The sequence below is a fragment of the Corythoichthys intestinalis genome, chromosome 17 (assembly GCF_030265065.1).
Source record: "Corythoichthys intestinalis isolate RoL2023-P3 chromosome 17, ASM3026506v1, whole genome shotgun sequence".
Taxonomy (NCBI): Eukaryota; Metazoa; Chordata; class Actinopteri; order Syngnathiformes; family Syngnathidae; genus Corythoichthys; species Corythoichthys intestinalis.
In genome coordinates this window covers 1,848,336-1,872,275 of record NC_080411.1, presented here as the reverse complement: position 1 = coordinate 1,872,275, position 23,940 = coordinate 1,848,336, and the positions used below count along the sequence as shown (strand labels likewise).

Sequence of the window (23,940 nt, the reverse complement as noted above, 5' to 3'; positions counted from 1 at the left end):
GCAGTGCAGCCAAACTGCCCAGCTTGCGTTTGGTACTTAAAGTTAACGATGATTGACAGGTTTGTAGCGCTGGTCTTGTCAGAGGAGCTCAGTAGGCATAAATGTGTCAATCACCGTTCAACTTGCTTACAGCGCATCACAAAAGTGAGTACACTCCTCGCATTTCTGCAGATATTTAAATATATCTTTTCATGGGACAACACTGACAAAATGACACTTTGATACCAGACCCGGCGGCATGGGCGGGCATTAGGGGGCCGTGCCCGCCCTGAGGGACGGCTGTGCCCGCCCTAGCTCGATTAAACTGTACTGTGTAATATATATATATTTTTTAATCTTCCTCAAAAACACACACACACGGGGAGAATGAACCCTATATTCCAGTGTTTTTCAATCGATTGTGCCGCCGCCGCAAGAAATTATCCAATGTCGCTTTTTTTTAACATCGTCGGGCAAAGTTGCAGTAGGAAGGAAGGAATGTGGAAAAAGTTCTCGGTTGTGTACTGTGCAGATGAGTCGTGTTGCGTTCAAGAACTGCTCGGATTTCTAGCCGTCAGCCACCTTGCGCTCCGTAACAATTTGGACCCCAGCACTTCTACTGTTCATTATTTGACTCGTCAAGTGTCGATATATACAAAAGTGTCCTTTCCATTTTATCCATATGTGACGACCGTTAATCCTCCCTCTTTGTATTATTCCAACACATTATCGAGGACAGCTAGGTGGGAGATACCTAGAAATCCGAGCAGTTCTTGAACGCGACACGAGCGGCTATCTTGCGCCATGGCGCCATACAAGCTTAAAGTCATCTCCAAATGAACCCCCGTCGCTTCAGAACAAGTCGATGGATTATTATGTACGCCTTCGTGAAAACACAGAGAAATGGGCAACTTTTTTTAGGAAAACTACAAAGGTAAATAAGAACGCCCTGAAAGCCAGTTACTTTGTTGCTAAATCCCAAAAGTCCCAAACTGTGGCAGAGACGTTAATACTACCTGTCTGCAAAGCCATTGTCAGCGAGACGACCAGCCCTGATGTGCTTAAATGCATTGCTCAAGTCCCCTGTCTGATAGTTTTTCAAGCCTAATTGCTAAACGTTTCACATTGAGTAAGTATAAATACTGAGAAATTATTTTATAATTAAATATACTATACAGAAAGTAATTTTGGAACATTTTGGTGTGGTGTGCCGCGAGATTTTTTCCAACGTAAAAACGTACCGTGACTCAGAAAAGGTTGAAAAACACTGCTCTAGTCATCCTATCTTGATCTGTCGTCACAATCAGAGCAGCGAATGTAGGCAATTTCTAGCCAATCACAGGTAAGGGGGGCGGCTATTTTTCGGCACAACACCTGTTATTGTGTACTGCGATTGGTTAGGGATAGCTCCGGTTACAGAAATGGCGATTGAGCGGCTCCTCCGTTGCTAATTCAAATTGGAATGGACATCAGTGTTTTTTTTTTCAAGAAACTAAAGACGAACTCAAGCCATGACAAAGACGCGGCCGAAAGTCAACATGAAGGGATAGCGCTGCCACCTCCTACAGTTTCACTGACTGACACTATCATCAGAAAATATAACGGGTAAAAACGCCACTGTTACGGCTAAATTTACATTGAAGAAGTGTGCCCCCCCCAAAAAATGTAATGCCCCCCCTGTAATTTCTTTCTGCAGCCGGGTCTGTTTGATACAATGAAAAGTAGTCTATGTGCAGCTTATATGAGAGAATTAATTTATTTTCCCCTCAAAATATAGCAAAAGATATACTTAAATATCTGCAGAAATGCGACGAATGTACTCACTTTATTGATACACTGTAAGTGTGCTGTGGTGACTCGTTGTGTAAGTGTGTGAATGTGAATGAACTCTCTTCCTCCCATCTCAGCGCACACCAGGCTTGGTTGGGCTAGTGAACACAGGCATAAAGGTACGTTTTTCATGCATGGAGTTCATATACAGCTGACTTCCCGCCATCAGCAGGATTTATCCAATCTGACTGATTGCTGTCTGTGTTTAAAGTGTGCTCTGAATAGCATCGTTCAGTGCTTCTTAAACACTCCAGAACTGAGGAATTATTTCCTGAGGCTAGCCCAAGGAATTGGCGAGCCCACCGTCAAGGAATGCAGCAGCGATAGCAGCAATTTGTACATGGTGAAAGGTACGTGTTGTGAATTCCCTGCTGTGAGGGCTGGACAACGAGCTGCCTCGCTTTGGGACAATTGTGTTGCTGCGCATGCGCATAGTATTCTCAAAAAGACCGCGGTTGAGGGAAGAAGTTCGTCCTCGGCCGAGTATTAACGTGCCTGCATTCGCATAAATAACCGTGTGCGTCGGTGATAAGTAAGTTGTAATGTTCGCCACGTACACTGAAGTCATATATGTGATACTTGTGTTACTAGTTTATATTGTAGCTTGTAGCACGTTAGCTCCGCTAGTAGCACCCCGCTGCTAACGTAGCATTCTAATTCTCACGTTGCGCCAGCGCGTGTTAATATATGTACAAAGTTGGACTGAATTGGATCGCTAGGTGTGCATTACGAATTTAATTCCATTCAATGTTCATGTTTGGGGTCGCTGTCCATTGCGGTCTTTGGTGACCGATTCATTTGGCTGCCGAGTGCATAGCCTGCAGCTATAGCAGCTGTCTTGTTTGTAGGAATGGTCATTTATTATTGCTTGTACTACGCGGACATCTAGTGGTCAATTTTGGTATGACGCCTGGTTTATTTTGGCTGGAATCCATTCAATTCATTGTATTGTGAGCTTTACATGTTTATTTCATTATAACAAGTTTATTGATGGTTTTCTTAATATATTTCTTTCAGATACACAAACCACACACTCACATTAATGTCCAGATGCAATCAAAGGCACAATGGATGCAAACAACTGTAAATAAAGTTCATCAAACCAATAGAAGTTGCTGCATCTTCTCTTACCGGAGGATTAGGTCAATTATATACAGCCGGCAAATTCGTCACCGAACTCCCAATTCCTTACAGTACGTCTCGCCGCGGATAAGGGATAAGCTTCAGCAACTCCTTCACAACAAGCATAAGTATCATATCGTGAGAACACAACAAAAATTGTATTCGTAGATCCCCCCCCCCCCCCCCCCCCCCAATAAAAAGAGAAAAGTCCTTTAATCTGTAACAATAAGGGCCTTTTTCTCACACAGTTAAACAACAATGCAAAGAGAACTGGCATTCACAAATTCACAATCAAAGTAGATATGGCGGAAAACACTGAGGTGACTTGAAGTTCCGCTCTGAGAATTTGGTCGAATTTCAAAATTGTCCCATATGCCCCATATATGCATATGTCCCATATATAAAATGAAAGACATTAAGAATAATTAATATGATTACCTACCTTCTTTTTATGGCTAAGTTGAAACAAAAGCGGTTGCGCGACGTCTGTAAACGGGGGTTTCCAGGGTAGTGAAGGAATTTAGTCCTCCCAGCCCAAACTGCACGGGGAGGCCGGCAACAGAACGGAAATGTGCTCCGTCGCTGACTCCCCCGAGGAGCCAGGCTAAGGAGGAAGCTAAACTCCGCGCGTTCCTGTGTTAACCCTTTGCACACTGACTCCATGTTTCAAAAGCTTGAAGAACACTCGCCGAAAACAGGTTGACAATTTATTCGTCGACAATGGTCAAAAACAAGGCAAAAACAGACGACGGAGGGACAATTCTGGATCCAAAACAAGGCTACATGTTTCCGAGCAGAAGAAAAATCTGTCTTATCTCAGTGTCCAGTCTTTTTGAAGTCTTTGCTGACGCGGGTCTCGTCGAAGGCGTTTCTGGGCGTTGCTTTGGGGCCGCCCCCGCTGTGGCCGGTTTTGGGCGGTTTAGGTTCGTGCGCGGATTGGGACGCCCGCTATCAACTTTGCTGTCCGGGCTGGTGGTGCTTGTTTTAGGACAAAGCGCTTTGTCCTTGGAGTTTGCTGAGAGCAGATTCCCCGAGTATGTGCGTCACTCTTGTGATAAGACGGCATTGTGTATCTCTATTTCTTCTCATTAAACTATGGTGTGCTATTTATTTTATATTAGTAGTGTAGTCCTACCGTAAATATGAAAATGATACACATTTCCTGATTAATTATATTACGTGTGTTAGCCTAATGCAAACAGTTAGACGGTGCCTACGAAAACCTGTACCATATGTATGTGTTAGACTATATATGTGTTAGACTAATGCAAACAGTTATATGGTGTGTGCGATGACGATATCGTTTCCCCTTCAGTAGAACAGACAATTTGAAAATTGCACTTAATGCGCCATGAACCTGCTACGGCAGCATGTAGACTTATTGTTCTTTTGGCTTAAAAACCAGCCGTTTATTTGAAAGAGGGGTGCAAGAGCAGAAACTGCTTTTTCAGCCTTGTCTGTGTTTTCCGCCATATTCAAACTCAATTCAACCATTTTAGCACCTTGTTTAGCTCAACAAATACACTGGATGGCTCTATTTAGTCTAGGGCTGTCAAAATGATCGCGTTAACGGACGGTAATTAATTTTTTTGAATTAATCACGTTCAAATATTTGACGCAATTAATGCACATGTCCCGCTCAGACAGTATTCTGCCTTTTGGTAAGTTTTACAGCAAGGCTTTTTGTGCTGTCTAACAGCGAACTCTTGTGGTCGCTTTGCGACATGGTTTATTGTTTTCTTGCCAGTTCAATATGGCTGCACGACGTCTCGGGCTGACGCCTACGTTGTAATGTTGTGCTTATATGATCCTTGGACAAGATTTGTCCGTAAGTATGGTTGTTGTAAAGAATGTACATATTATGTTAGTAAGCGAAATGTTCTATTTTTTGTATGAGACGCTTTTTGTTTATGTTTAGTGAACCTGTATAGCGTGCTAAGCTAACGTTGTTGCTAATGCAATGCTTGTGTACTTTTTTTTTTGGTAGTTTTACGACGGTCTAAAGAGGACAGTGGTTTGAGGCCATTTTATTAATGAATCAGATGAAAAAGGAAGAAGTCTGATTATTAAGGCGTCGTTCACTAGCTGTCTAGCTTTGGAAAAAGTAGACGCTTCGGAGTGAGGACAGCATAGACAGATTTAAATGACAGTAGAGTGAAATGCCCACTACAGTCCTTATGTACCGTATGTTGAATGTATATCTCCATCTTGTGTCTTATCTTTCCATTCCAACAATTTATTTTACAGCACATATATATGATTTACAGAAAAATATGACATATTTTATAGATGGTTTGAATTGCGATTAATTAATTTTTAAGCTGTAATTAACTCGATTAAAAATTTTAATCGTTTGACAGCCCTAATTTAGTCACAATATATAAACTATGATGCTGTGAGACGTCGCCGCCCTGCGACATCAACAAGAATAGCGAGCTACTAGTTTATTTTTTTATTTAAAATTTTATTGAAATGAAAACATTAAGAGGTGTTTTAATATCAAATTATTATAACTCGTACTAACATTTATCTTTTAAGAATTACATGGAGGAGACTTGAAACGTTGTCAATGACTTTGTCCCACTCTCACCTGCTCAGCTTTTGCTTTACTGATAGAGAGACTGTGCAACACAAGCCAACGCTGGTTTACACCAAAGGCATTCTGGACAGCGATCGAATATCATTCTGTCATTCTTCTCAGGAAAGATGACTTCTTCGATTCCAGCAAGTAAGCCCTGTGTTTATGGAGGTAGATTTGTGTCTTTATTATGCAATCGAAGAAAAAAAAAAAAAAAGGTGCTTCAATCAAAATAGATGTATTAAAAAAAAAAAAAAAGTCACTTTAATCCCAAAAAATGGGTTTGAATGTAAACATGTATTTGACCCCCCCCCCCCCAAAAAAAGCATTTGAAAACAATTTATCTTTGATTTAAAATTTTTTATTTATTTATGTTTTTTTTTAGTTTAGTCGTTTTTTTTTTTAATTAAAGTCAAGTATTTTAATTGAAGTAATGTTGTTTTTGCGTTTGGGCCACATTTTGGCTGGGACAGTTGCATCTTTATTAAAACTTTCTTTCTATGATTGAAAATATTTTTTTTGTTTGAAGCAACTTATTTTTTGATTGAATAATAAAGACATAAATCTATTTGTTGCCTTGTTGCATCCTCACGGACCATTTTCAGCTCCTTAATGTCTTCTTCAGACAACCTTGCGCCATGGATTTTCTCACTTTATTGATAACCGCCATATTTGAAGAGGAAGAAAATGGCCAGCTGTCCACCTTGGCGTCTGTCGGGGTGGGCGGGCCGTCAGACGATGTCAGAAGTGAGTAAGCAGGCAATTAGGATCCTGTGGGTAAATCGTAAGACAAAAAGTTAAATACAAATTATGTGTCGCCTGTAGGACTTTTAAGTATGGAGTGGGGAGCCACGGTCACCTGCGATGAATGCCACTTCCTCTCGCTTGGGCCCATTGAAAAGCATTGGGACATAGGCATCGGCGTCCCGTTACAGGTCAGAATCGCGCGCAAAACAAAAATAAGCCCGCGTTGAAGTTTGATAACAAATTGACATTCCATTCACAGATCAGCAGCAGGGGTCTACAACTGACGGACCTATTGAAGAGCTATGTCCAAAGTGGCCGTCTGGTAAGAATACATCAACGCCTCTTTTTGTGTGTAACGCTCAGAGGTAAAAGTGGGCCAGAACGGTCAGGAACGCAGTTTCGGTATAAGATTCGGGGCCAGAACGCAGTTCCGGTATAAGATTCAGGGCGGATTGCTGTTCCGGTACACGGTGCTTTGATTCCGAAAAAATGACGGCAACCTTCAAAACGCTATGTACAGGCATGCAAACTTGCCACCTTTCGGCGAAATTTCGCCGTTTTGAAATCAAAATGGGTCATTCTTCTGAATCATGTAGATCCGAGGAGAAAATAAATGGGGCGGGGGGGGGGGGGGGGTCAGGGGCGTCTGTCAACGAGCGAGTGAAACTTAACTTCAAAACTGTAGTCCATGTTCAAAACTACACTCTAGTCCGATGACCTAGACCTATCACCGCCACTCTCTTCTCGTGACAACAAATGACTGACAATAGTGAGCACAGTTAGCACCAATCAGCAATGAGGAGGCGGAACCCCTCCCCATCCCAGCTTCTTGCCCGGACCTGTTGAAAATTGCGGCAAGGTAAGGGATTAATGGCAAAAATGGTTAACTTCTTAAAGCTAAAAGTTTGAGTGACGGCCTGTAATAGTCTTCATAAATCATTCAATCGTGTTGTTGGATCAATTCCTGCGCTTGTAATGGTGTCTATAACACAAGTATTCGCTTAATTTCTTGATAACTGACTTCAGATAGTCCTCGATATTTCACCGCCTCGTAGAACGCGGTTACTCGAGGTAGCGCTAACTGCGGAGGGGCTAACTAGCGCCTTTCACACACGGCTTTGTAAGTAAAGTTAGCGAACGTCAGTTGGGATCTGAATTGTCGCCAGTTGGCGTTGTGACGAGTTATTTAAGGCCCCTTAAAAGTAAAGCTCTTGTCAACGATAAAAAACACAAATCATGAGCAATGAGGTAACTAGAGTGATGAACTAGTGCCTTCCATACAAGTCATGTTCAGGGCTTTGTCAGTAAAGTTCTGAATGGTCACCAGTTATTTTTGACAATGAGTTATTTAAGGCCCCTCTATACTTTCCGATAATTACATAAAGGGAAGAGTTTTGCCTTGTTGTGGAGGTCGTTTCATTCGTTTGGCCATCGAGAGTTTATCAAACCGGAGAGCTCCACTACAGGTTGCATTTGAAAGTACCCCCATTCCCGCGTTCTTCGTACACACCCCCGTTCATAAAACAGCCTACAGGTGTACGTCTGTTTATCCAGTATGATGCCCTATCAATCGAAGTTAAGGACCATGGGACTAATTGCTTTGGTTGAATGTAAATAAAGTTATGATCACTACAGTTAATGCTTTTGAAGACTTGTATTTTTTTTTTTATTCTACAGTGGGGAGAACAAGTATTTGATACACTGCCATTGTATCAAATACTTGTTCTCCCCACTGTATCTATCTATCTTACACATAATAGTTAAGTGAATGGAATTTATACTGTACCTGTACATTTATATTTTATGCTGTACAGCTGTTCTCTGCTTAATGCAAATGGGACATACTGTATATTTTATAATTTAGATTTTGTATAATTTGATACTTAATGCGTCTTATATGTTCTGATTTCAGGATAAGAGATTGACTTGTATATGTTGAATTATTATGTACTGTTTTTAATTCGAGATGTCTCTGGTTGCACTATGAAATGCACTTTTTTGCGTATGCCGTGTGTCCATGTTACTTTGTCACCTTTTTCACCCCTAACCAGTTTGCATGCCTGTATGTAAAACAAGCAAAAAAAAAAATGCTAAGCTGCCACAAATGCATTTCATCTCCAAGAAGAAAACAATCTACCGACATCAGATTTACATACACAGGTGTTAACAACAAACATAATAAAGTGCTTATGTCGCGTAATCCGTTTCCACCAATATTTAGGATTTATTTTATTCCAGACGGCATGGAGGTTTCCCCAGCTGCTGCAGTTATCTGAGTCTGACGATGCGAATGCACGCAGCAAAGCAAAACGCCTGGACTTATTTATCCATTCAATTGACTGACATACTGACATGTGATCAGCAGAGATGGTTAGCTCTGATCGGTTCAAATGTGCATGTTTTCTGGAACAGCAAAAAAAAAAAAAAAAGTTGTTGAATTGATGCGACAAAGAAGGGCCTCTTTAAGAGCAACGAAAGCGTTGAAGAGGCTTATTTATCATATTTAGTTTGATTTGCTCTGATGGGGAGGTCCAGAACATCTTCGCTGTCAATGTGCACTTTAGACTTATATTTGTTCATTCATGTTAGGCTAGCTATCCCTTTTCTTATGATTTAAAAAGTCAATGTTTGCGCGAGCTTCAAAATATATTCCATTTCACTCTGCATATTATAAGTCATTTGAACTTATTTTTCTGAAAGTATGTTACCAATATCTTTATTATTTAAAAAAAAATAAAATAAAAATAAGTAAATGTTTCCATTAACTTCCATTTCAATATACATCGTATGTTCTTAAATAGTTAAAATTTAGATTTGGCATTGAGTATGTGAGGAAATGAGGGAAAATAAAATTAGGAGATGGAGGTTGGGGTTATTGCTGTTTTTGTTAACCTTTATGTTGCAAATCATTGAAAAAATACAATTTTGAATGAAAATCAATTTTTGCGTGTGTTATAGAAATAACTACTAAAACAGTTTTGTTTGCATTTCAGTAGTTTAAGACGTTTGACCCCTATGGAGTCACAGGAGTGCCAAAATTAAACATATGTGAATAAATAAATATAAAGAGAAATAAATATATACAGTGCCTTGCAAAAGTATTCGGCCCCCTTGAACCTTGCAACCTTTCGCCACATTTCAGGCTTCAAACATAAAGATATCAAATTTTCATTTTTTGTCAAGAATCAACAAGCGGGACACAATCGTGAAGTGGAACAAAATTTATTGGATAATTGAAACTTTTTTTAACAAATAAAAAACTGAAAAGTGGGGCGTGCAATATTATTCGGCCCCCTTGCGCTAATACTTTGTAGCGCCACCTTTTGCTCCAATTACAGCTGCAAGTCGCTTGGGGTATGTTTCTATCAGTTTTGCACATCGAGAGACTGACATTCTTGCCCATTCCTCCTTGCAAAACAGCTCGAGCTCAGTGAGGTTGGATGGAGAGTGTTTGTGAACAGCAGTCTTCAGCTCTTTCCACAGATTCTCCATTGGATTCAGGTCTGGACTTTGACGTGGCCATTCTAACACCTGGATACGTTTATTTTTGAACCATTCCATTGTAGATTTGGCTTTATGTTTTGGATCATTGTCCTGTTGGAAGATAAATCTCCGTCCCAGTCTCAGGTCTTGTGCAGATACCAACAGGTTTTCTTCCAGAATGTTCCTGTATTTGGCTGCATCAATTTTAACCATCTTCCCTGTCCCTGCTGAAGAAAAGCAGGCCCAAACCATGATGCTGCCACCACCATGTTTGACAGTGGGGATGGTGTGTTCAGGGTGATGAGCTGCGTTGCTTTTACGCCAAACATATCGTTTTGCATTGTGGCCAAAAAGTTCCATTTTGGTTTCATCTGACCAGAGCACCTTCTTCCACATGTTTGGTGTGTCTCCCAGGTGGCTTGTGGCAAACTTTAAACGAGACTTTTTATGGATATCTTTGAGAAATGGCTTTCTTCTTGCCACTCTTCCATAAAGGCCAGATTTGTGCAGTGTACGACTGATTGTTGTCCTATGGACAGACTCTCCCACCTCAGCTGTAGATCTCTGCAGTTCATCCAGAGTGATCATGGGCCTCTTGGCTGCTGAAATTCCAACCACTTTCACCCCTGAGTAACGCTTATATCGTTGTTTGGTACTCGCAGAAGTGCGTCGTCTGCGAGCGGGAAAAGGCAGCAACGATGAGGCTGTCGAACTGCCCACAAGTTCTAATTTTTCGATTAGACTGGCTCCATCCGTCTGGGAAGGCGTCTGGTTGGCTACGATTTCCGCTGAGTGGCCTGAAGCTGGAAAACACCATGAGCAAAGGTGAGTTTCAGCGTTTGAGGAAAAATGTGCAGCTACAGTACTGATCTTTTTTTTTTTTTTTTTTCTAAATGGTTTACCTTCCACAGAACCTGCGGTATATGAACTCCGGACCATGGTAGAGCACTGGGGCAGTGGTCTTAGTGGGCATTACGTAGCCTACGGCAAAAACCAGGACACCATGTTATGGTATAAACTGAACGATACCAGGTGTGTATTTTTTCGAAACAAGTACATTTCCATGACTTTGTGAGACTCCTTAAACCCGTTTGCTGAATTGTTACAAACTTGCCACATGCAGGATAATCTGAAAAAATCCTAGAACCGCTATTAGCGATGCACGATAATACATTTTTCAGCCGATACCCGATATCAGATCATTTCCTCCTCCTTCCAGCCAATAACCGATAATGTCAAGTCGATAATTCTATTAAAAGATATGTGTAAAATTTGAACGTGTACACAAGAGCAAATGTTACTGTGCAAAACAGAATTTATTGCTTTTTCCACGTCACGTGATCACGTAGTAAATTCCGACATCATCAGAGATTGTATGACAATGTGTAATGGTAAGCTTTTGGCAACAATTACTTACAAAGTAATTGCCGACCTAAATTGCACAAAAATGCCTTTAAAAGTGAGCCATTCTGAACAAATATGACATTAGCGGGCTAAAAAACACACTTCCTTTAAACGAGTTAAATTCCCTTGTTTTCAGTGTGAATCTATTGGAAATGTGTGAAATGATCTGCCAGCGCTTCAAGTAAAATTCCAAATAAGAAAAATAGCTAGCTGAAAATAAGCTTAACAGCCTTATTTTAAGCAAGAAATGATTGTATTTCATCTTGAAAAAACAGCTTGTTTGTCAAAGAAATTCTTTATTCAAGAATACATATGGTTCAGACATTATTTGAAAGCAATTTTTGCTGATTTAGGTGAAAAATGACCAATTTCGTATTTTAAAGGTATGGGCTTTGTCACAACAAAGAGTAATATTTACTTCAAGGAAGTGGAGTAAAGTGACGCATTCATCTGTTAACTATTCTTTAACACTCAAAACAAGATGGAGAAAGTTATTTGAAATCAAAATGAAGTATGTAATTATCGGATTGCATTATCCGTTGAAATTTTTTAAAATCTGGATTAGCTGCGTGACGTCATAGTTGCCGTTATCGGTAACGGATAATTATCGGTAACCGATATTATCGTGCATCTTCAACCGCCACTAATTACTAGCCATGAAAAGAGTCTTATTTGGGTCGTTAGTGCAAGCTCATCAAATTTAACTCGTACTTTGTGTGTGTGTGTGTACCTAGCGTGACACAAGTGAGCCCAGATCATGTAACTGCTTACCATCGAACAAGAGCGGCAGAAGGCAACCCTGTCCTGCTATTTTACAGTCTGAGCACACCTGCAGCCGTCCCAACTGGTAACAGCACACATTTTTCCTTTAAAAAAAAAAAAAAAAAATCCCAATGCACGCCACCAGCAAAGATAACTCCTTACTGTTTTCTGCGTTCTACTACTGAACGAGGCATGTTGAACGATCACAATCAGTGGTGTTAATCTTAAAAGTAATTACAGTTACAAACGACTTCTCACCACTGAATAGGTGATCCATTTATAGCCAATGTGAGGCTATGCTATGCTAGGAATAGGACGCGACGATTCGGGTCAAAAACACGCCAGAAAGAACTCCAACGTTATATTATTATATTATATTAACGCGTACCTTGGATAGAAAGACATGCAGTTCTTAAAAGATAAATCTTCGTACAAGTTTTCATAATTTGATATTATAAGCCCTCTTAAATGTTTTTGTTTGAATATTGGTAAAATTATTTGAACTAGTAGGTCGCCATTGTTGTTGACGTCGCTGGGCGGTAACGTCACAGGGCCACGCTGTCGTACTTCAGTGTCACTCTGGGAAAAAAAAAAAACGTGTCCCTCTTTAATTATGTAAGGTAGTGATTTAAATACGCCATAAGGTGTCAGTGGCGAGTTGTAAATTAATAAGGGATCAAGCCAATGGGTGCGTTTTGTTCCTTGACTGACGCCGTAGTTTTAGCCTGGTACACCAGACTCAACGCTGTTCCAGCTATTGAGTCTGGCCACCATTCCCACGGAAACAATTTCCAGGGCGGAGCAAGCCACAGCAAAGAAAAGGCCAACAGGATGTGACAAAGTACACTAAACTATTCATTATTGCTCTATACGTTTACATACGTGTTTACACACATGCACACACACACACACACACACACACAGACATACTGTATATATATATATATATATATATATATATATATATATATACTGTATTATCTTCTCATCTTAAATTAATGCAGAAAATGCACAAATGCGTGTGTAAAGATTCACCAGAATGCAGGAAATTACAAAGTTGATACTCTAAACGTGTGTGTCCCCCCCGGCACTGGTGTTTAATGAGGCCTTATTCTCACACAGGTAAACAACAAGGCAAAGAACTGGCGTTCACAAATTCACATTAGATATATATATATATATATACAGTGATACCTCAGCTCACGAACGCTTAAGCTCACAAACTTTTCGCCTCAAGAACATTAAATTGGCGAGCATATAGTCTCTGCTGACGAACTAGTTTTCGGCGGACGAACCAAACCACGCGGTCGAACAGCGCCACGAGAAGCTGACGCACGCTCACGGCGTCCCAGTTTGTCCCCTCCCTTTTGTTGAGTGCGGACGTGGTTTGTGTTTGATAGACATTTTGGACCATATTGAGTGTACTTTTGCTATTATGGGACCGAAAAAGACCCCACCACAGGCTAGTGTTAAGCCTAAGAAGACATGAAAGAAAATAAGGTATATTTTTGTGTAGTTTTAAGGCTTATTTAGTAGAAAATTATTGTTTGATGGGGACCTGGGAACGGATTGTTCTCATTTTAATGGTTTCTTAGGTGAAATAAATGTTCGGAAGACAAACTTTTCGCCTTACACACACTTTCTGGGAACCAATTATGTTCGTGAGCTGAGGTATCACTGAATATTATATATATATATATATATATATATATATATATGCATAATAGAAATAAAACTTACTCAGAGCTCAGTCAAATTCTATTTTAGCAACTCGGTGAGCCCAACAAATATGCTGGATGGCAAGATTTAGTGGCAATATACAAATTATGACGCTAGGAGCCATTATCTGTGGTCTAAACTACGAACGGGGTTCAACCTACCCAGGGCACCAGCGGGAAACCGGGGTTGACAAAACTTGGTTACCTAGATTGGGGTCAATCGGTGCTACGACGCTGATTACGAGGTTGATTTGTCGAACCAGTTTTAACCTAATCAGAGTTACTGCGCGTTCACATCAAAGGGGGCGGATACCAGAGTCAAACAGAACTTTTGACGATGGCACGGGTGCCTTATTTCTCAGACGAGGAATGCGCGATAATTTTGCGGAGTCATGAAGAATTGAAATCCACCCTCACCGCGAAATCCAACACCGCTTCAGCGAGTAGAGCGTGACTGGTCTGTTGGCAGCGAATTACAGCTCGTGTGAATGCGTAAGTATGGCAGTTTTTCTTATGTCCGTGAAAAGAAATAAAGCCTGCTGGCATGGCAATAAAATAAGATTTGGTATAAAGTGTATCACAAAAGTGAGTACACCCCTCGCATTTTCTGCAGACATGTAAGTATATCTTTTCATGGGACAACACTGACAAAATGACACACAATAAAAAAAGTAGTAGTCTTTGTGCGGATTATATAATAGAGGTCATTTATTTCCCCCTCAAAATATAGCCATTCATATCTAACCCCCTGGTAACAAACGTGAGTACACCCCTTAGAAATTGCGTACATCCCTAAATGTCCAAATTGAGTACTGCTTCCCTCAAAAATGTCATGTGACTCGCTGTAGTTCTTAAAAGATCAATGTTAGTACGAGTTACCGCACTCCACATGAAATTGGTGTGCACTCTTCATCAAATTGGTGTGCATGGCTGTCACCCCAGGAGGAAGCCTCTTCTGAAGACGGTACACAAGAAAGCCTGCCCGTCTCATCAGACCATAGGACATGGCTCCAGTAATCCATGTGCTTTGTTGACATGTCTTCTGCAAACTGTTTGCGGGCTTTCTTGTGTACCGTCTTCAGAAAAGGCTTCCTCCTTGGGTGACAGCCATGCACACCGATTTGATGTAGATGGCGGCGTATGGTCTGAGCACTAACAGGCTGACCCCCCCCCACCCCACCCCACCCACCTCTTCAATCTCTGCAGTAATGCTGACAGCACTCCTGTAACGAGTCACATGACCTTTTGGAGGGAAAATGACAAGCAGTACTCAATTTGGACATACTGTATAGGGATGTACGTAGTTTCCATGCGGTGTACTCAATTTTGTTGCCAGGGGTTTTCGATATTAATGGCTATATGTTGAGTTATATTGAGGGGAAAATAAAGGAACTCTTATTATATAAGCTGCACACAGACTACGTTTCATTGTGTCAAAGTGTCATTTTGTCAGTGGTGTCCCTTTGAAAAGATATACTTCAATATCTGCAGAATTGCGAGGGGTGTATTCACTTTTGTGACGCACCGTACGTGTCTTTCTATCCAAGGTACCCTTTAAGGTCGTTTTCAGAGTCTTAAACCAAAAGTACATTCATTAACTTCAAATGCCTTTCTGTTGACGTTTCCCCTGATTTCCCTCTCTGCGCCGAGTTGACGTACCGGCCGCAAGCTTGTAATAGAACTGATGCGCTTTTCAAAATAAAGCTATAAAGGAACAATTTGTGTTTGATGTGCCATTTCAGACGACTTATGGCAAAGAGTGCGTAAAATGAGCTTCATTTGTTCACTTAGACGTCAAGTGAGTTACAGAAATGATCAATTCGAATGGATCATCAAATTTAAAATAAAGAATCGCTTTATTTTGGTGTGGCGCCCTGCCACGACAATTCATGTGTAGGGGAAACCCTGAATTGAGTTAGTAACTCAGGTACCTCAAGGTAAGAGTAAACAGGTAAGAGATTTTTTTAAATGTTAAACAAATAGCCAGTGAAAAATATGGAAATTTGAACACTGAGTCCGCCATTTAGTAAGCCTTATTTTCTTAGGGTTGGGATTCGGGAATCTCTGGCATGAAGCCAATTCGATATGTATCTAGATACACAGGTTACGATTGGATTATACATTTTTGAAGCAGAGCGATTCGATACAGTTTAAGAACGATACGATAGTAAACATTTGTTGTGTTTGTTCCCACAGTATTTTAACGGCTAAAAATGAACACATTTATACAAGCACAATTAAACAACAAAATTTTCATACCAATGTGTGTTTATTTTTGGGACATGAAAACGACAGTAGAAATGTGGTCTTTTTTTATCTGTTAAAGTACTATAAGAACAAACGCAACAAATGTTTACAACCGTATCGTTTTCACACTGCATCGAACCGTATCGTTCTTAAACAGCATCGACTCGCTCTGCCTTCAAAATGGATCGTTTTCGAATCGAATCATAACCTATGTAACTAGATACATATCGAATCGGCTTCGTGCCAGATTCCCAACCCTAATTTTGACCATGTCGGTAAATTCGCTAGTTTAATGAAACCTAACATCAAGCTTTACAATAGTCTTTTCATCCCGCTTTGACTCTGCGGTGTTCGGCTATGTTCGTTACTCTTTACGAAACCAGACAGTGTGCTTCCGTATGAAGTCACATGGTTATCAGGAAAACAGACAAACAAAACTCTTTTACCCGCTGTCAACCCTGGTTCTCCCGCTAGCGGCGAAAGACACAAATGAACGCGATGGAGTCGGATAGCAGCTTTAACCTTGGCGAAATGGATGAACTTAATGAGTGGATTAAGCTCGGACTGTGTCTAACAACTAGTATGTCGCGTTATTTTGTATCTCTGTGTTTCTGTGTGTGATTTCTCTGACAGCTTTTATGATGGTAAAGCATTCAGCATAAATTACAATCCGACAGTGAAACCTATCATAACACCGTTGAATGGCCACAGCGATTTTTCTGGACGTTGCTCTCTTTATTTCGTGTGTACTGCCATCATCAAATCTTAAATGTTTCATTGGCACAAGGGCAATATAGCTTTGATGTGTGTGGGGATGCTCTGGAAAAAAAACAAACCCTGAGACCTTGAAGTAAACACTTGCGTTGTTGAGTCACTGTCGCAGCAGCCATTAACAATAAATTGTCCGTTTGAAGTGTACGGTTCAAGATGTAAGTCATTTGTGTTACAATGACATGTTTGCACAGTCGTCACATTGATTTTTACAGTGTTGTACATTGTTCAAGTCACGTAAGCTGTTATAAATGCTCATAATTGGATTCTTATTGTTTACAAGACATTTTTATATACTTAAATGTTTAGACAGCATGTACAATTGATAAATATGCTAAATTCAAAGCTGGCTAGTAAATCAAAGAGAAACGGTTCATTTGTATTTCATGCATTGATTCAGATTTTCAAATGATGTAACAGTCCGCTTGGGCGAATTTATCGCCATTCATCGCTATCGAGGTAAATGTGCTCAATTTACCGAGATTCGGACTAAAGGCCATATCGCCCAGCCCTTGATGTAGTTTAGTTGCAGCCCTTGTCTTTTATTTCATTTTGAACATTGAATATGCCATTAATCGGTGGGGGAAAAAAACAGCACAAATAGTCCACTTTGATATACTTTTAATTTTAACCCGAGTTATATGGAAACTCTACGGGAAGAGACTATGCAGAAACATGTACTTTCTGTGTTTCAGAAAGTGCTCGTATGGATGAAGGGCCAAGCTATGGGGACCCAGAAGATATGGCGCTGCGACAAAAGCTCAACATGCATTTGGTAAGTGAAATTTGTTGATGGACTGTAATGCTTCGTCTTAAATGCTAGTAGAATTACAGTATGGCCTTCCACACAGAGTGTGTGATTGTCGGTCAACATTGGCCATGACGACACTGTTTAGAGCATAGATTTGAGAAGGAAAAAAAATGTCTACAATTGTTTCATTTTGCATACACATTCATTTTCTATGGTGCCTTTACTGCCTCTTTGTTAAAGGAGAATTATAAATATTTTATTCAACAAGAACTGTCATACTATGTAACTAGAAACTGCAATTCCTGGAGAAATGACTCAGGGCTGTGCTGTGTGGAGATACAGATCTTAACTCGGCCCAGGTTGGTTTGTGGACATTTCGGGGACCAAAGCAGGCCAGTTCCTGCTGATTTGGAAAGATTACCTTGGGCATGTTCTGGTCATATTAGGTCACTTCCTTTTGATTTGAGGGACACCTCCTGGTCATATCAGGTCATTTAGGGACATTTGGCGGACACGCACTATTGATATCTGCTCTATTTCCCTCCCTCCTGGCCCTCAATGCCATCGACTTACATATGCGTCAATGAAATCCCAAGTACATTGGCATTGATACAATTGACAAATATGGCATTAAACAAAGTAAATGCCATTGAAAATGAATGGGAAATTTCGACTTCCATGGCTGTAAATGGCATCGACTTACTGGACTGTCTCAGGAAATTAGAATATTGTGTATTCTAATTTTATGAGACAGTCCATACAGGACTGTCTCATAAAATTAGAATACACAATATTCTAATTTCCTGAGACAGTCCAGTACATATGCATCATGGAATCCCAAGTACACTGGCATCAATAGATTCAACAAACATGGCCGTCAATGGCATCAATGCAATGTAAATTCTATTGGGAGTGAATGGGAAATTTGAACTTTTTATCCCATTAAAAATGAATGGGAAAGGAATTTTGGGAAAATTTCCGCGAACCCGTAAATTCCGTCTGTATACAGTTTTATGCCCATCACCGTCCTGGAAGTTTTGACGTCCAAATTATGTGATTTGGTCAAAAATTGTAAGGCTCGATACATTATGAAACTTTTTTTTCGGAAAATCGGCGGTAACGGGAAACCGGGAAATTTTGGGGGGCCGTTTGAAAAATTCCCTGTGTCGCGTAAAAAAATTCCGGTCCTTTCAAATCTTGAACGGTGCCGATCGCTCGAATGGTTGGGGCTGCGCGGTGTGCTGAAAAAAACGCAGAGTATATTTCAGAAAAGAAAAAAAATACATCAACGCATTAAAGTTGCAGAACAACACGATCTTGGCCTTTGCCAAGGCAAAGCCCAGATAATGAGCATATAGTATTTCTGTTTCTATGCGCAGGATCAACTCAAGGATGACCGGCCGTACTTAAAAGCCGTTGACAATATGTTGATGGGAAAAATAGTCGGCAAAATGCAAGGGAAAATCCACCAATTATTGAACGAAAGAAAAGTGTTGTTAGGTGAGTGCTTTAATAATAGAAAAATGTGGTTGAACGGATACAAATATTTATTTAAATGAATGTAGGCATGTTTAACTGTTCTTGTTTAAGAAAACTGAGAATTTAGTTTGTGTACAGACAACTTGGCTGAGGTGTCCGGGGACACAGATGAAAAATTGAAGGCCGAAGAGGCGCTCAACCAAATTCAACAAGCACTTGACGAATTGCGGAGAGAACAGCAAGACTTGTTAGGTGAGTGATTTAATAATAAAAACTGTGTTTATTTATTTATTTTTTTTTCTTTTCTTTTTTGAAACCTGTCCGGTTCAGCAGTTTGACACAGAGAATGGAAATCTGAGTGTCCGATGGGCTGAACAGTTTGAATATTTTACATGGGAGTATGACATACTCCCATTGTGATCATTAATCATACCACGTTTATTAAGACAAAGCGGGGAACAGAAGAACATAGGGGGAGAGAGACGGAAAAAAACAAACAACAACAAAAAAGGAAAGAAAAAAAAGGGGGGGATAGAAAAACGTGGTTTAACAGATACAAATCATAAGACTTGATAATATTAGTTAGCTTTTATTTTATGTAAATATTACGGGGTGTCAAAACGATTGAAATTTTTAATCGAGTTAATTACAGCTTAAACATTAATACGTCGTAATTCATCGCAATTCGAACCATCGATAAAATATGCCATATTTTTCTGTAGATTATTGTTGGAATGGAAAGATAAGACACAAGACGGATATATACATTCAACATAAGGTACATAATATTTGTTTATTAGTACAATAAATCAACAAGATGGCATTGCCTTTATTAACATTCTGTTAAAGCGATCCATGGATCGGACGACTTGTAGTTCTTAAAAGATATTACAAGTTATAGACCTTTTATATTAAAACCCCTCTTAATGTATTCATTTGAATAAAATTTGTAAAATGTTCAATTGTGGATGTCAATAACTGCTTCCACAAGGCTCATGGGTGCTGAAGCCTATAAAATCAGTCGCACCCAAGCGCCATCAGAGGGTGACAAAACTCCGGAAAAGACAACAAGTACACATTTCACTGTGCTGTCATCTTCATGTGTTTGAGCGGGGCATTTGTGAGTTAATTGCGATCAGCCCTAGTAAATATATAATAAGTAAGTAAATATGTCAGTACAATGCGAATACTGTTAGCGAAGAAGGCTAGCGGCCGCCTGACGTAAACAGAGCTTTTCTGGCGAGAAATTCTTGTGAATAAATGCTTCAATTCCCGAATTCCCAATAGATCTGGACGTAAAACAGTCTGGATTCTTGGTTAAAAGCAAAGAAACCGTGCAGTTAGCGTTTATTTTACGTAAATATGGCAAACTATGATGCCAATGCAGTCGCATAGCATAGCCCATTGTTTTCTGTGTTTTTTTCCCCCCACGGTTACAAATATATCCGTGGTACGAAAAATTCCCGAGACAATCCTTCCTATTTGTATCAGGTACAGCTTTGGTACTTTTTCACAAATCCGGCTGAAATCCGGATTGGGCTCGCATAACGCGCCATCTGCGAGTCTCCGACAATGACGAAGCGTCCAGTCAATAGATTTTGATGTCTACATACCTATTGAATGAATTTATTCAAATGAATGTATGCATTTTTTTATGATTGTTGTGTAAGAAAACTACGAATTGTGTTTGTGTTCAGACAACTTGGCTGAGGGATCAATGGAGACAACAGAAGAGGTTTGACCTGAGCCATCCAATGACCCTAAATAATTGAAGGTATATTTAATTTTCCATCATTTTCAGACTATAAGCTGCTACGTTTTCCCTTCATTTTGAAACCTGTGGCTTATAGTCCAGTGCTACTTATTTGTTGATTTCTTTGGGTTAATAGGTAACATTTTATTTGACAGTGGCGTCATCAGACTGTCAAATGACCGCCATAATTATGACATGACACTGGGCACGACTGAATGCTTATGACATGTGTCATTAAGAATCATCCAGGCAAATTTTGCCACTAACTCCTTTTATGTCCCGCTCGGATCTTTTACATCCATTCCAAAGTGAGATCATTTGCCGGATAACACTAAATGACATCTGTCGTAAGCATTCATTCATGCTCATGATGACAAGAGTCATGTTATAATTATGATTGTCTAATGACAGTCTTATGGCGCCAATGTCAAATCAAGTGTTAGCAAATACTGTAACTCGCAACTAATGAAACAACAGGAAGAGTAACTGAAGAAATACTTATCGCAGGATATTCGTTTTGATTGTTATTTACAGTGTATCACAAAAGTGAGTACATCCCTCGCATTTCTGCAGATATTTAAGTTTAAGCTTTTCATGGGCCGGCACTGACAAAATGACACTTTGACACAATGACAAGTACCGTCATTTCCGGATTACAAGCCGCTACTTTTTTCCCCTCATTTTGAATCCGTGAGTGAGAGTTGCGCGACAAATTTGAACACACCTGCTCCCTATTCACACCTGGACCTAGTAACACCAACGAGCCACATGACATTTTGGAGGGAAAATGACAAGCAGTACTCCATTTGTGCATTTAGGGATGTAGTTTCTAAGGGGTGCCCTGACTTTTGTTGCCATTAATGGCTATATTCTGAGGGGGAAATCAATGAACACTATTATATAAGCTGCAGACAGGCTTTTTTTCATTGTATCGTTTTGTCCGTGTTGTCCCATGAAAAGATATACGTAAATACCTGCAGAAATGCCAGAGGTGTACTCACTTTTGTGATACACTGTACATCTGTAGCGCCGCAAGGCATGCTAGGAGGCATGTCGAGCAACAACAACAACAGTGTTGACAGCAAGTGGCAGCAGAGGTTGACTGTCTCCCCCAAGCGAGCCGTGATGGTCAAATGAAGCTTCTCGAAGCAATGAATGGTGGTCCATTTGGTCTTAAAGGGAACCACGGATAGAAAGACGTGTCGTTCTTAAAAGATAAACGTTAGCGTGAGTTATAATCATGACATGTTAAAACACCTCTTCGTGTTTTCGTTTGAATAAAACGTGTCAAATTTGAAATAAAAATCGTAGCTGGCCATTGTTGTTGACGTCACCGGGCCACGCTGCCGTACTTCACCGTCACTCTAACTGTGTCAGTTAGTGACCTGGATACACCGCAAGGTGAGTTTTACATTCGTAAGACAATGAGTGCGTTTTGTCCCTTGATTGACGCCATAGCTCCCTTTGTTTTTTTTAGACTGGGTCGATTGTGATACATGTTCATTTGAGTGTTGTCTTCACAACAAGACTCCTGATAATGGCTTCCAGCATCATCGTTTGTATATTGTGACCAAATGTTGCCATCCAGTGTATTTGTTGAGCTAAAGGAGTTGCTATAATGTTTCAATATTGTTTGAGCAAAGTCGGAGTCAATTTTATGTGTATTTTGCGCATCTATTTTGATTTTAATGCCAGTTCTCTTTCCATTGGTCTGTGAACTGTGTGAGAAAAAGGCCTCATTAATACAGATTGAAGCACTTTTCTTCTTGGTGACATGATCCTTTCAGAGATGTGAGTACAGTGGTACCTCTACATACGATCACTTCGACACACGATCTTTTCGACATCCGATGTAAAATTTGAGCCGCCATTTGTTTCTACATTCGACGAGTTGCTCGAAATACGACGTGACAGCACTGCAAACGAACGCACGGTGGATTTTATTGTGTGAGAAATCAACACAGTTTTCAAAAAAAGTTGATACAGTTGGAGAAACAAGGAAAAAAGTGATGCTTACCTTTGAAATGAAGATGCAAGTTATAAAAAAATATGAGCTTGGGGTGCGCGTCCCTGAACTGGCTCAACAATACAGCTCCGTGGTCCTCTTCCGACCACCGTTCGCCACTATTTATAAGTAAAAAAGTTTTTTTGCGTCTTCCTTTTGCGCACGTGACATCAGCGCGTTGTCCCGCATTAAAAGTAGTCTGAGCAAAACGTAATGCTTAGAGCTGTCAAAATAAACGATTACTCGAGGTGAATAAAATTACTCGGGTCAGTTTTTAAACTCGAGTTACTCGAGTTGCTCGAGTATTCGTTTCAGCTCTATTTTGGTGTAAATATCTCATTATGCAGTGAGAACAGCTCCGGCTCATAGTCCAGTTCGGCTTACCCATGAACAAATGCCATTTTCGTGCCAAATTTAGCTGGTGGCCGCTTATAGTCAGGTGCGCCTTATCGTGCGAAAATTACGTATATGTGTGGCGGACAGGGAAACAAAACTGGAAATGTTTATTTTAATTGTAAAATAAAGTTGTAGCATTCAGTTCCTTGTCAATGATCTCATTTCAGAATGTAGGGGGTGTTTCCATGGACGCAGGAAACTCAAGCACGCTGCGTCGATATTTTCTTCTTTCTTCTTTTCTTCTTCTTTCTTGTGCTATTTGTTCATGATTTTGTTCTTTTTTTGATCCCCGTTGACCTGTCACGGACCCTTTTTGTTATTCCCCCTTTTTCCGCAATGGCGTGTTTTATTTTTTTGTTTGTATTAATAAACCCTTGTTTGCATCCCCTCCACTGTCTGCTCTTTGGTTCAGTCTTGTCGCGGACTGTAACAGAAGTGTGGTAGAATAAAAAGAAAGGTGTGTATTTGATTGCAAACATTGCCAGTGTTTATGTGCACTGCTGTTCAAAAGTTTGGGGTCGCTTAGAAATGTCCTTATTCTTGAAGGGAAAGCACTGTTTTTTTTTTCAACCAAGATCATTTTAAAACTAATCAGAAATACACCCCATACATTGTTAACATGGTAAATGAGTATTTAAGCTAGCTGCAAATGTCTGGTTTTCAATGTAATATCTACATGGGTGTATAGAGTCTACCCACGTACCACGTGTTCGCTGTAGGGTTCCGCCCACTTGTCCGTCAAAACGACTCTGTATTAGCATTGTTTTCAATTGATGGCGCAATTTAAAATGCATTTCATGGAAGACCCGGTGCTTTCTGATGCCGCAAACTCACTGGATCTGTTGCATAAAAGGCGTTATGAGGAAAAGCTTCGTTCTATACAGTCGCCAGATCCATATTTGATGCCCAAATCGA

The 23,940-nt window shown here is 40.2% G+C and overlaps 2 protein-coding genes across 6 annotated transcripts in view; one reads left to right on the top strand and one right to left on the bottom strand.

The window, feature by feature from the left end:
* Positions 1 to 4,283, bottom strand: part of LOC130905870 (ras-specific guanine nucleotide-releasing factor 2-like) — a 59,648-nt gene extending 55,365 nt beyond the window's left edge. The window contains exons 1-2 of one of the 5 annotated variants that reach the window (XM_057819618.1): positions 3,374 to 4,283; positions 2,941 to 3,042 (exon numbers count right to left, since the gene is read on the bottom strand). The gene's annotated coding sequence lies outside the window, so the exon portion shown is untranslated. The remainder of the gene's footprint in view (positions 1 to 2,940; positions 3,043 to 3,373) is intronic. The other 4 variants (XM_057819620.1, XM_057819622.1, XM_057819621.1 and 1 more) reach the window with 4 other exon arrangements.
* On the top strand, positions 830 to 23,417 carry LOC130905879 (ubiquitin carboxyl-terminal hydrolase 2-like). The gene is made up of 15 exons (XM_057819639.1): positions 830 to 913; positions 1,887 to 1,928; positions 2,021 to 2,159; positions 5,548 to 5,659; positions 6,135 to 6,256; positions 6,335 to 6,444; positions 6,516 to 6,578; positions 10,402 to 10,564; positions 10,651 to 10,771; positions 11,878 to 11,990; positions 17,337 to 17,416; positions 18,772 to 18,892; positions 19,010 to 19,123; positions 20,569 to 20,645; positions 23,193 to 23,417. The coding sequence occupies exons 1-14, from the start codon at positions 845 to 847 to the stop codon at positions 20,610 to 20,612; spliced, it is 1,413 nt and encodes a 470-aa protein (XP_057675622.1). The 5' UTR covers positions 830 to 844; the 3' UTR covers positions 20,613 to 20,645; positions 23,193 to 23,417.
* The last annotated feature ends 523 nt before the right edge of the window (positions 23,418 to 23,940 follow it).

Excerpts from the sequence above, each read along its gene's own strand:
- LOC130905879 (XM_057819639.1), top strand. The coding sequence starts at position 845 with ATGGATTATTATGTACGCCTTCGTGAAAACACAGAGAAATGGGCAACT. Across the intron at positions 10,565-10,650 it reads GGAAAACACCATGAGCAAAG|AACCTGCGGTATATGAACTC; the intron begins GTGAGTTTCAGC and ends TACCTTCCACAG. Across the intron at positions 19,124-20,568 it reads AGAACAGCAAGACTTGTTAG|ACAACTTGGCTGAGGGATCA; the intron begins GTGAGTGATTTA and ends GTTTGTGTTCAG.